This window comes from Gossypium arboreum, chromosome 9, assembly GCF_025698485.1.
Source record: "Gossypium arboreum isolate Shixiya-1 chromosome 9, ASM2569848v2, whole genome shotgun sequence".
Lineage (NCBI taxonomy): Eukaryota > Viridiplantae > Streptophyta > Magnoliopsida > Malvales > Malvaceae > Gossypium > Gossypium arboreum.
In genome coordinates, this window is record NC_069078.1 from 75,022,802 (window position 1) to 75,036,494 (window position 13,693).

Below are 13,693 nucleotides of genomic sequence, written 5' to 3' on the forward strand. Positions count from 1 at the left end.
TGAATCCAATTGTGACTATGAATTCTCACGGGAAGTGCTGCTGAAAAGTTCCCTGACATAAAAATATATTTAAGTAGGGTACATAAGAATTATTGAAATGATATCATTGTGAGTTGAGTGCTCTCATGGATGGCTTAGGAAATACATTGTGTGCATTGTGGATTATAGATCGATTGATCAATATTTTGACTGCTACTGATAGAGGAATTATGCGCTAGTACACCATGAAAGTGTCGGTCCACCAAAAGGATTCATGAACCGGATGATAAGTATATAAAGAAAAGATGGAAACATTGGTGCATTCACCTCACTTAAGTAAATTCTTTAAAGAAGAATGCTTTAAAATATATGTGGAATATAAAAAATACAAATAGCTTCTCGATTACTTTGACAACATGTTGGTGTTAGACGAACATAATATACGGATGCAACAACGGTTTCCACCATGACATGAATTCTAGTATCTTTATTTCTAAAAAAACATACAACTATTGCTTTTTATATCAAAAAATAAATCTGCATGACATGAATTCTAACATCTTCATTTCTAGGAAACATACATCCGGTTAAAGTTGGTTTGTTTCCATGGGATTGAGAAAAAGATGGTAGTAATGGTAGCTTAAAACTTTATATATTCAATATGTTCATTGTAACACTTCTAACCTGGATCCGTTGCCGGAATAAGGTTATGAGGTATTACTTGACTGAACAAAACTTCTATAAGGTCAAAGATACTTACCAGACATAAATTATCAACAATGCAAACATGTCTCATTGATTTTCCATAAGAGCTCTTATAAATTTCCAAAATGACTCACTATCAAAACATAACCGAATATCTAATAACAAATTAACTACTATCAAGTTATAACTAAAACATTTCACCACATTAGTTCAATTATAAGGCTTTTCTAAACAAAATGAGCAAGCCATCTTCGCATGGCTATAATGTATACAAAGTCGAAATATCATTCTACCTATAGTCTATCCTATACATGCCTTAAACCATAATGATATACAATCTTCTCAACTCACATAATGACTCGATAGTGTGATGATATCTCCGGCCCTTCCAACTCGAGCTAAAGTATATACCTATAAGAAATGGAAAAGAGAACACGGAGTAAGCTTCAATGCTTAGTAAGTTTTAAGCAATGCAAACAATTAATTTACTTATAGATCGATTATTCAAATTTTCAAGAAATCATTCCTAGATAATTGCCATTTTGGCCAAGTATCCATGAACATAATGCATATTTAGCAAATTCACCTCACTTGAATCTGAACTCAATTAAAACCAAATATTGAAATTACAAATAAGATCATAAGAACTCGAAAAGCATCTCATTAACAAGTTTTAACCATGTTTGCAACAAAATCACAAATTCACTACAAGCTGTCTTCCTGAGCAATAGTCACTAAATTATTTATAACTGGAGCTAAGAAACACCAAATCAAGTGCCGTTAATTTTTCCTGAAAATAGACTCATATATCTTCCATCCATCAAATTTTCAGAATTTTTGGTTTGACTAATCAATACCAGATTTTTATTGAAGTTTCCCCTGTTTCACTATTTGACTAATCTGACCACTCTTCACTACGAATCAAATTTCTCATTATACAGAATTCGAAATATGTTATCATTTATTTCATTTGAAACTATACTCATTAGGGAGTCTAAGAATATAAATTTTATCTTATAACCATTTTTGTACCATTTATAATGATTTTCTGAAAACAGAACAGGGGACCTCGAAGTCATTTTGACTCTGTTCCACGCCACTTCAAATATCTCATTATTGGCAACTCTTTTGCTTACACGGTTTCTTTTATAAGAAACTAGACTCATTAAGATTTCATGACATAATTTATTCAGCCTCTAACTCAACTTTCACAATTTATGGTGATTTTCTGAAATAACGTTACTGCTGCTGTCCCAAGCAGATTTATTACCCTTTCTTTGGATTCATATTATTTAACATGTATATCACCAACTCAATTTCATATAACCTTTCACCATAACCGAATACACACATACACATATGAGATTTTCACATATACTTCTCATTTCGCATTCATAATTCAATTTCGATCAATCTAACATATAAAAGTATATAATACATACCTGACCAACTTAATGTATTGAACATATTCAATGGTAGTTTACTACGAACATTCGAAATCATAATCTTACTCCAATCATCGGCATTAAGTCTGCTAGATTTAAAACCCAAATCCAATCACCACCACAAAGCATGCGGGACTTTAAGCCCGGATATAATACCAGCACAAAGCCTGCGGGACTTTAGCCCGGATATAGCACCAGCACAAATGCCTTCGGGACTTAGCCCGGATATAACACCAGCACGAATGCCTTCGGGACTTAGCCCGAATATAATACCAGCACGAATGCCTTCGGGACTTAGCCCGGATATAACACCAGCACGAATGCCTTCGGGACTTAGCTCAGATATAATTCTCCATTATCATGCACACATATATATATATATCATAACACATTAGCATTTCATTTACATTATTTGAACACAAGCACAACATGCTTATCAACCATTCCACTTTCGGCTCAATAGCCACATACAAAGAACACGATTTCGTTTCGCTATCCAACATGATTTCTATAACCATTCGGCTACAAGTCATATGCACAAATTATTTATCCCACTACGTAATTCAAGTAGAACCAATAGGTCACAATTTATTTATTATGCTTATATACCATGATTTTATCAAATCATAAGCTAAGTTTCATTACTCAAAGACTTACCTTGACTGTCGTCGAATAACTACAGATATGCTATTCGGTTAGTTTAGCTTTTTCCCTTATCCGAATTAGGCTCCTTAAGCTCTTGAGCTAGATTAAACAAATTCACTTGTCACTAATTCATTAATCATGCCTTTATTCGGTTATATTATAATTCGCTCATAACAAGAATTTCAAACTATTACTTAAAAATGCATTCGGCAGCACATACATTTCAAAACCAATATAATTCTTTCATTCATGAACACATTCGGCTATGTTAAAATAAATTTTTAACAATTTAAGCATCCTCTTCTATCAACTAATATGAGATTTCGTACATTAACATTTCACTCAATTGGCCTATTAAATATTTTAACCCTCCTTCACTACATGACAACAAAACCTCAACCATTTAACATATAACAACAATTTTCCTCAATTCATCTCCTAAGTTCACTTTCGGCTCTTACACAACAAATAAATAATTAACTTTTAATTTCAATATTTAGCAAACTCAAACATTATCTTTCATCCATTACTAATTCAAAACATTAAAATATTCAAGATCCAACACATAGTAGCCAAAACCGAATATCATAACCTAATGACTTTACCTTAAACTAACTTATTAAGCCTTTAAATCAACTTCTAACCATATCACATTTAAAATTATCCATCATCTAATCTTCATGCTTACATGCCATAATCGTATGGTTCTTATCACACTTGGACCACAAAATGCATAAATTTCACAAATTCTAATTACTATCATAAGCTCAATTTCGGCTAACACTCAATTAAATACTTACAATTTAGCACTAATTTAGCATTTCAACATAGCCGATTGTCATTAAACAATTAAGCCACAAATATTAAATTTATCAAACTCAACCAATTCAAGAATTAACAAGCTCAAACCTTATCCTTCTACCATATCTATTTCAAAACATTAACACACTATCCATGAAGTAGAAAACTTCCATGGCCGAATATACATGACAACACCAAACTTAAAATTTACACATGGGCTAAGTAAAAGACTTAGCAACTATCTCAAATTCACTAAAATTTTAAAAGCAAACTCATGGAACATACCTTAATTCAAGATATCTAAAGGACCGAATGCTTAGCTTCAACCTTTCTTTCACTTACGGCAATGGAAGAAGGAATATGGAAAACATTGTTTTTTTTTGTCACCCTTTTTCCTTTTATTTAATTTTATTTTCATGTTTTAAATTCATTTCATTTAATAATGTATATATATATAATACATATATTTAACTCAAGCAATCAACATGGTCGGCCACTAATTTGGAAATGGCAAAATTGACATGCAAATCCTCATCTATTAAATCATATAATGTTTGGCCATTAAAAAAAATTTAACCAAGCACATTTTCTAAGTTTCCAACTTAAGTCCTATTTAATGATTTCACATTCAAATGATAAAAATCATTGCATCAATTTTTCACACATGCATTATCTCATATAATAGACATGAAATTTAACATTTAATTATTTTCATGACTCGATTTTGTGGTCCCAAAACCACTTCCCGACTAGGGTCAAATTAGGGCTATTACATTCATGTCATGGCTAGTGAGAATATTTGGATAAATTTGAATTTTCCAGCATAGTAAAGTGGTCATCTTCTTTCTTCTAGGATAGTTATAATTAAGCCTCTTTTAAAATAACCATTGTTCCTTTGGGCTGGAAGTAAGTGTTGTTGATATGGTATGCTTGTTTTGATTCTTTTAAGTAGTCAGATGGGGATTATTCGATTTTACACAATACATGCTTTCTCGGTATTGCAACGTGAGTTGATTTGATTTGGGTTTCACATGAGGTGTTCATTGCTCGAGGGCCTGCTTGGCCCAGTAGGCTAGGAGTGATTTGGTCAAGAATTTTTCACTTCAACTTAACTTGATTTAAAATTTTAAATTTAATTATGAAATTTATATAAATATTAATATTTATTAAAGAGAAAATATTTGTTAAGTGTCCTATAAGGATATAGTAAAATACTAAAAAGAATAGATATGTGGCAATTTTTAAAACTGTTTTAAGAATATAAATATATATATTGTCGTATATCAAATACATGTTGTAAATGTATCAAATATTAATCATTTATTAAATATATAACAGACCTTAATTGATTAAGTGATAAACAGTATAATTTTTAAAAGAATGTTGGTATAGATGTCAAGCAAAATCTTTCAAGTAATAATTTGACAGATATTAAGTGAAAAGTGATATTCTCATGAGAGAAAGTAAATATGAGTTGTATTAGTTTTCTTTTACTCGATTTCTTTTTATTTTAATCAGATTCTCTTGAACCCCACCATCAAAAGTGAGGATAATTGATCTTGTTTCTCTTGCTTGATGATTACATGTTGCAGAATCATCACACTTTCAGCTAACTGTTTGTTCACAAACATTGCATTCATTACATACAATATCAACTCTCAAATAATTATAATCACCATGGTCAATTAACACATTCATTCAATAATGTCTTTTAGTTCAGCCTGGTATCATCAATCACCATCAAAGATATCAACTCCGAAATAGTTAGAATAAACAATATTTGTACTACAAGTACTTCATTCAAAGGAATGAAATTCTCTATTCTTCCTTCTTTCTTTATTTATATATTTCTTGCCCCTTGTATAACATATTCACAGTTTATTTTCTTTTCTATTCTTCTCTTTTCTTTCATATTAGACTTATGTGTCAATTAGTTAGAATGTTTATGTTAATAGGATTAGCCTAGAAAGTATTATATGGTTATATCCTACAATATTACATATTGATTTTCTCTAACAATAAAGATATAATTTCTCAAAAAGAGAGATTAAGTCGAGGTAAAGATGGCTACTGGGTTGAAAATGCTCCAGTGTTGGTAAAAACAGTGGCTGTAGACTATCGTCTTTATGAACCTCCATAGAAAGGTTGGTTTTCTTGGAAGGGTGGTGAGGATTTGCGTTCTAATGACTTCAGTTCTTGTTTGATTGTTTTCTATCCAATATTGTTAATGATCTTGTTTGAGTAATTGCCGGTAAGACTCTCACGATCAAGAGATTCGTTTTAGTATTTTCCTTGTAATTGTTAGTTCTTTTAATTGTTTTTTTTCGTTCCATTCTTTAATAAAGAGGTCGTCTTTTGAGTTAAAAAAACTTCTCAAAAAGAAAATCCTATCTTTAAAAAAATCATTTTTCATGAAATTTTATATTTTTTTAAAATAAAAACCTTGAAAAAATACTGAAAACGAACTTTCTAAGTCACAAACGGAGCCTTTGTTGTACAACATTTTATGTTTATATATGAAGTTTGAAAGTAATAAATGGTCGCCAAGAGTAGCAAGTAGCAACGTTGAGGCAAGATAACAGGTGAGATCGGGAGGTGTAAAGGGTATTGGGCTTTTTATCTCTCTACCTTGAATCTCTTTCTCCCTCGTCGGAAAAACTCTTCCCCTCCACCGTTGACTGTACGATGGCCTCACACCATTCGGACATCCCAAATACTAGTAACCCCCAAACATTGCTCATCTTGTTCTTTCTTCTTCTTGTTATTATTATTTTGGTTTTTACATGATTGAACCCTATTGTATTGCTATTGTGTTTGCTTGGATCGTTTTCTTACATGATTGAACCCTATCTTGGATTGCAACAGAATCTTTATTTGGGTTCTTTTTTCCATGAAAAATGATCGATCGGATCTTGAACTCCCAATATGTTCATTTCTTTTTTTTCCCCTATGTATGCCATAAAGATAAGTAGAAAACTCAATATTCTCAGTTTTTTTTAATGGAGCAAGAGCATGATATGTTATGCAACATGGAATCCTCAGGTGCAGCAGTGGTCGGCAACGATGAAATCCAGCTCCCAAGGGGAAATCAGGTTTTCCCTTCCGACGAATTCCTAGCTGACTGTTTGATGAAAAGGTTTAACGGTGAACCCAACCCTGACCACTTTCATGACATTGATCTCTACTCCAAACATCCTGCCCAGCTCACTGGTATTTATCTACCTAAACCCTACCCCTTAACGTAATTACTTTCCATGCATTTCTTTATCTCTCTCTTTATTATCTCTATCTAATGGTTTCATCAATTTGATTAGGTTTTACAACAGTTTGGATGTTCAGTCTCTATACACTTATTTCAGAACCATTCTCGTTTTATTTTGATCCTAAATAAAGTATATGTACTTACTAATTTTTTCTTTGAAAGATATTCTAGACATTGACTTAATAGTAAATTTTGGTTTTCCAGAGTAGGGTAAAAATGCAAGTTAGTACTTATAATGATTGAATTTATACTGGAAATTACTGATTGAGGGTTAACTAGTTTGATATTAATATTGTTAGTATAAAAGAATGTAAATTTAAATGCGCTTAAATACAATTTATCGTTGTCATTATATAAAAACAAGTTGAAAAATATAAATAAAGGAATATATAAATTCACAACATGTTACAAAAGATTTTAGTGAAGTTGATAATTTGACCGTGTAAGATGGTGTTTAGGTTTAAATCTCAATATTTATGTATTTAGTTGGGTTTAAATATTTTTATAAAAATAAAATCATCCAAATTGATGACTATAAATATATGGTGATCGATCAGAAGAGTTGGAACCAAGTACAGACAATAAGTGGTATATTTTCACTCCGAGGTTTAAAAAAACTCTAGGTACAAAGTTAAGGCCGGACCGTCGTACGCCGAATGGATATTGGTGTACAACCGGAGTTGATAAAGCCATCAGCGTTGAAGGTTCTACAAATCCTGCAGCATTAAAAAATTTCCTTGATTTCTACGAGGGAAACCGCCCCGATAGCACCAAAACTGAATGGAAAATGCATGAGTATAGGCTTAGCGACGCTGTCAAGAATACCCTAATCAACTCTAAACCCAGGGGTGACATGACCGTAAGATCTACTCATTGCCTACTCATATTTATGTTACAACTTTTTATTGTAGAATAATTATACGGTATTGCTGTTCCCCCACAAAATCTAATGTAATAGTTGGTGTTGTAGCTGGATAATTGGGTTTTGTGCAAGCTATATAAGAAGAGGGAAATGAGTAGCAGAAGCGAAGCATCAACCCCTACAATTATAGAAGCGCAGAATAATGAAGACAAATCTTCACCGCAGGCGGGAAATATGATAATTTTTCTTTGATGTCTGGAAACCATGAATATCAGCCAATGCAAGGGAGTTTCTATCCCTCGAGACCAAATGAAGGAGCATTCGACGACAATGAATAAAGGTTTTGACTTTTTTTGGGGGGAGTTGAAATTCTATCTAAATACAAGTGCTATTTGCATGCCTTTAAGTGAATTTCAATCGTCTTATTTAAGATTTAGTTTTTTTTTTTCCGAATATTATCTTGAATTTCACATTAAATTTGAATCAATCCATTTAAAAAAAATTATTTTGATTTGAAATTTTAAAAACAAAAGTTATATTTTCATCTGGATGTCTGCTTATATATTGAAAGTATATAATTCATTGAACAGGTACACGGGAAAACGTCTATCAAATAATACAGCCATAAAGTAAAAACAAAGACTGATAATCAAGGTAGAAAAGGCCACCCCTCAAAAGACAATCACCAACAGCGAACACTCACAAAATAGAGAGGATGTCATGGCCAGACTCGACACCAGCCTTGGCCAAACTGTCTCCTTCCCCATTCACCGATCTCGGCACATGCGTAATTAACCATGTCTCATCGCTAACCAGCCTCGTAAATGAGAGAATAAGCTCTTTGAGAACACTCAGGGCTCTGCTAGGACTTTGAAACCATTCCACTGCAACCTTGCTGTCAGACTCGATGATAAGTTTATGCGACATACCCCAACTCGAAGCCTTAACATGTTCTGGTGAAGTTAGATTTTCTAAATGGAGCGGTAGGCTAGGCCGAAATCAACAGTTCAATATTGGTAAACCCAACCCATCCACTATCGTCCAAATCATATGATTAGGCAGCCCACGGCTATGGCTTAGTACAATTTTATGTTTGATTTTGAGTTCTATAACTTCCAAAACACTATCACTGCTCATCAGATCGTCCTTTCTTACCAAATCAATGCATACAGTTCCTGAGGGTGGGTGAGTTTGATATTCTCAACTTTCATTCAATTTCCACTTATTTGATAAGGGTTTTACAAAATAATATTATGGGTATTATGAGACTTAAAAAGGAAACAAAAACTTAACAATTCCTATTTGTTGCGATTAATTCTCTTAATAATATTATCTCTAATAATTAAATTTAAATTTTCTTTCTTTAGAAATAAAATGTGTTTTACCATAAGTGTGAGTAAAATTCATATATAATATCAAACGATATTATAAAAATAATTTTAATAGAATTGAAAGAAATTATATAAATTGTGATTTAAAAACATTTTTATGTTTTAGCCAGGGTATATTGAGAATAAGAAACTCTCATATATCTTATTAAATAGCTTTTAAGATTATATTTCATCCTATTAATCTAGTTAAATGGTTGTGGAAAATAATTTCTTGTTTCAGAATGAGAAGCTTGGTGATGGACTAATTTGGTTTTTCTTTTTTTCTTTAATTCTAGTGGAAAGTTGTGATATAAACTTGAAATAGACAGAAAGTAAAATAAAAAGAAAAGGTAGGAGAGTGAAAAGAAAAAAAAAAAAAAAGAAGAAGAAAAAGGACCATTGATTGATGCCCCCAAGAAGGAGAGACAGTCCATGATACAAAAGTCATCATCATGTCCTCTAAAGAGAGACCCCAATCTCAATCAATATTCAATACTGATCTCCCACAGTGAAATCCTAATTTGCGCCATCTTCTAAAACCTTATGTACTCAATAGGGTTTTGATTAAATTTGAAGATAAATTGGATTAAATTTTGAATGGAAAAAATATTTTTTATTATTTATTTTAGTTTAAAATAGGGAATATCAAATCTTAAACCTTAAGCTATTATTAATGGAGATTGCTATATTAGCATCGAGTGAGTTGGTCATTATTAATAATCATGTCAGCATAATAATAATTAAAAGTGATTTTTATCGATGAAATGTTAATTCGGAAACATTTTTAACATTATTTTGGTGGTAGCATAAAACTGAGAAATACCAAAAAGAAAGTTGGGAGGTTTACCCCACAAGCCATCTCCACTTGCGCATGCCGTTAGTTGGAGTATGGACGGTGGGGCGATGCCGCCCTTGAAATGTTTCGAACAAAGGAGTGGAGGAAAAGCCAAAAAGGAAAGTGTAGCTATGCCTGATTTGATACGATTTTCTACTACTTTTGAAATTAATGTAACTCTTATGTTAATGAAATATTTATTTAGAATCTGCTATCTAATTTCAAGTAGAAGACATACGGAGTTTATGCATGTACTGACATATACACCCAAGTATTCCACCGGCATGCAAATATATATATGAAGAAATAATGCGATTATTGTTGTGGCTTTAACTGAAGTTGATAATATATTTGGATAGAATTCCACAATAGGAATAGTGTTAAGAAGGGAAAATATAGATTTGATTGTAGGGTAGGGTTGGGTTGGGTCTGAAATGATGGGTTACAGTTGAGTTGTTTGTAAATTGGAGCAGATTGAACCCTCACTTCTCCTGCACTGCACCACCCGAACGCGGCCGCACGCACCTGACCATGCCTTGGATGCTGCTACCGCCCTCCCAAAAGTGTTTTGTTTCCTAGTAAAATTTCAGAACAAAGAGTCACTTTCCACCCTCCCAATACCAAGACTGAAACAAGAAAAAGGTGAAACTAAACTTCAACACTACTGTTCATTCATGATTCATGTCGTTGACTGTTCAAGCCTCGAGGGATTATCTTCATATCAATAATTACAACCATTTTAATTATGTTAAGCCTATGCATCTTTAATCCATAAACCTTTATTATTGTAATTACAATCTAATAAATATAATCATGATTAATTATGATTATTGATGATATCTATGTAAAATAAAATAAAAATTGCTGGTAGCTGTAATTAGTAGATACATAGTACCATTTAATATTTGTTTAATTATTAATTTATTTTGCTTAATTTAAAATAATAATAATAAAAAAGCTTTGCATAGTTGGAGACATTGGCTTTACAAGCAAACATTCCTAAGAGAAAAAGCCTTTTTTTCTTTAAATTTCTTTTTTTCATGTGAAGTCAAATATATGGTGAGAGGCTACAATTGAAGCCATCATCACCCCCTATTGATTTTTCTTGACTTATTGCTCCTCTATAAATCACACCATTATGCCAAATTAGAAAATTTTATCTGCTCATAAATCTCGCCAACTTTTTCTTTAAAAGAATTGAGAGTTGAAAATTGTGACTAAAAGCTAGGGAGGGAGAGAATTGTTGTTTTCTTTTTTGAAGGAATAGTATTTTGATATTTGTTTTTCAACCATATGAGCAAAAAAGTGATAAATATTATATGAATTTTATGAGAAAGTATTGTATGAAATTGTGATTTTATATTATTTTTATTTTTTTAATAAGAAAATAATAAATTAGATTTTTTCTGATTTTCAATTTTTCTTCTTGCAAGAATATAAATTCAACTAAAATACTAAAAATTAAGAGAAAAAATGTAATTTATCATTTTCTTATAAAAACAAGGATAACATCAAATAATAATTTCATACCATTTTTCTCGGTGTTGTATTTGGTTTTTTTTTTTTTTTTAACCTTAATGTCTATCTTGTTTTAGAACGAATTTTGAATGTTGGTGACATTCTTTATATATATATATATATATGCAATTATCTAATGTAACACTAAATCTATGATGTTTACAGAAGATGGTGGGTCAGCTTAGCGTCAAGTAGACAAGTCATGTCCCCACTTGTCTGAAATATGTCGCAATTAAAAAACAAAAACAAAAACAAAACCCATTTTTGAGGTCCCACTTTCCTGATGAAATAATTCATCTAGCTTAGGCTTTTCCCTCTTTTTTTTTTTTTTTAGGAAAAAAAAGGGAAGAGGTTTCAATTTCAAGGGGACATTAGCTTCATCAATAATTTAGATAGTAACAAACAAGAAATCACAATATTTGACCACAAACCTGTTGCCCAAAATATATATTTGACAGGGAAATAAAAGTTTTATTGTTAATTTCACAGCTTTATTATCTTGGATTTTTTATATAAATAACTCAAAGATATTAATTAATTATAAAAATAATTTAGAGAAAAATTATATATAAAAATAATTCGTTTATTATATTATCAATCAGTGTTGCCTGATCAATCAATAGCATCATTTCTTTTTTCCTAATCATGATCCAATCATCAATTAAAAAAAAATATATCTTTACTGTGTCGAGAGGCACCCTATGTTTTTTTAAAATATCCACGAAAAATACGGATATTCATGATGAAGAAAAAATATATTTTTTACGTGGGCGTTGTCGATTTGTTAGGCAACCCAAGTCCAGTTTTTTTTAAAAAGAAAATTGTATCAATGAAAAAAAAGAAAAAAAAATAGGCAACCAATTTCTAATTTCATTATAAGTTCAATTAACATTTTATAAATGTCAATTTCATAATCAATTCACCATTCCAATACCTTATATAACAAATCTCAACTCAATTTTATATATCAGGTAAGCCATGTAACTTTCTATTCTTCTTAATTCAGTTCTTTATCTCGATATATCATATCAATCATCTCAACTTAACTTATACAAGTATTATATTCTTACCTCATGACTAAGTCATGCAATTTAACATGAATAAGCAATAATTATATTGAATCAAATCATACAAATACAAACTGAAAGCTTGCGTCACTCGTCGTCGACTCTCTCCTTTCCTTTCTCTCTCGACAGTCCTGCATCGTCTTTAACTATGAATAATAGTTCAATATCAAATTCCATATCAAAATACATTCGATTTCACAGTATATATTTTACAATTTATTCAATTTAATCCATAAAATCGGGACAAGCATAACTTCCAATTTAAAACTCCAAATTGAAATCCGATTTCAATATTACCCATTAGAGACCTCTTATTTCTTATTCCTACAATAAATTTTATATTTTATTCAAATTGGTCCTTATGAACAAAACTAACAATTAAATTTTACAATCTAGTCAATTTTCTCATCTAAGCTTAAAATCTATTAATTTAACACCAATTTCTTTAAGAAATCAACAATGAAAACTTTTAAAAATTTTAACAATTCTACAAATTGATACATGAGCTAGCTAAATCAAACTCTCACATTCTCAAAAACATAAAAATTTTAAGAAAATGACTTGAAAACTTACCGATTTGAAAGGCTGAATAGTGTGAAACTCAAAACTCTTTTCTCTTTTTTTTCTTACACATGAATGGTGGAGAAGAAGAACATGACAATTCTCCACCATTTTATCTTTTATATTATAATTAAAATCTTAATTACTTAATTAAATTAACTTGATTATTCATTAACAATTATGAGTGGATTCAAACATCATATTCCACTATCTATTAATAAGAATTGCTTTAATTACCAATTTAGTCCTTTAGCTAATTAAAATTTTATAGCGATAAAAATTTTATAATTTAGTCCCCACACATTAATTAACTGTTAATTTAACAAAATTATTGGACCAAACTTTAATATATTTCTATATTAACCTCCTAAATATAAATATTTAACATTTACGTACTTTCGAACTACAAAATGGGATTTCAAAACTATATTTTTAACATTTCTAACTTTCAAAGCGTTACATAAATTTAGTTCTCAAAACCTCAAATTCATAAAATTACAAGAAAACGACTTAAATTTACCTACCAAATCATGGTCGAATGGTTTTAAGCTCCCTTAGGTTTTTCTTCTTCATGGAAAGCAAATGCGATGAAGATAAAGGATGAATTTCACATGTTTTCCCACTAACTTGTCTGATATAGTTT

The 13,693-nt window shown here is 30.9% G+C and overlaps 1 protein-coding gene and 1 long non-coding RNA gene across 2 annotated transcripts; one reads left to right on the forward strand and one right to left on the reverse strand.

Moving 5' to 3' along the window:
* The first annotated feature begins 6,114 nt into the window (after window positions 1-6,114).
* On the forward strand, window positions 6,115-7,814 carry LOC108455500 (NAC domain-containing protein 1-like). The gene is made up of 3 exons (XM_053019535.1): window positions 6,115-6,294; window positions 6,618-6,785; window positions 7,395-7,814. Exons 1-3 carry the CDS (start codon window positions 6,261-6,263, stop codon window positions 7,751-7,753), a joined length of 561 nt encoding a protein of 186 aa, XP_052875495.1. The 5' UTR covers window positions 6,115-6,260; the 3' UTR covers window positions 7,754-7,814.
* A 4,566-nt stretch (window positions 7,815-12,380) lies between these two features.
* On the reverse strand, window positions 12,381-13,190 carry LOC128280526 (uncharacterized). Its single transcript, XR_008270620.1, has 2 exons — window positions 13,063-13,190; window positions 12,381-12,635 (listed from the first exon to the last, which is right to left on the reverse strand). It is a non-coding gene; the product is annotated as an uncharacterized LOC128280526 (long non-coding RNA).
* Window positions 13,191-13,693: the final 503 nt, after the last annotated feature.

Coding starts and splice junctions, on each gene's coding strand:
- LOC108455500 (XM_053019535.1), top strand. CDS start 6,261: ATGGCCTCACACCATTCGGACATCCCAAATACTA. Junction 6,295..6,617: donor TTCGGACATCCCAAATACTA/GTAACCCCCAAA, acceptor TGGAATCCTCAG/GTGCAGCAGTGGTCGGCAAC. Junction 6,786..7,394: donor ACATCCTGCCCAGCTCACTG/GTATTTATCTAC, acceptor GTGATCGATCAG/AAGAGTTGGAACCAAGTACA.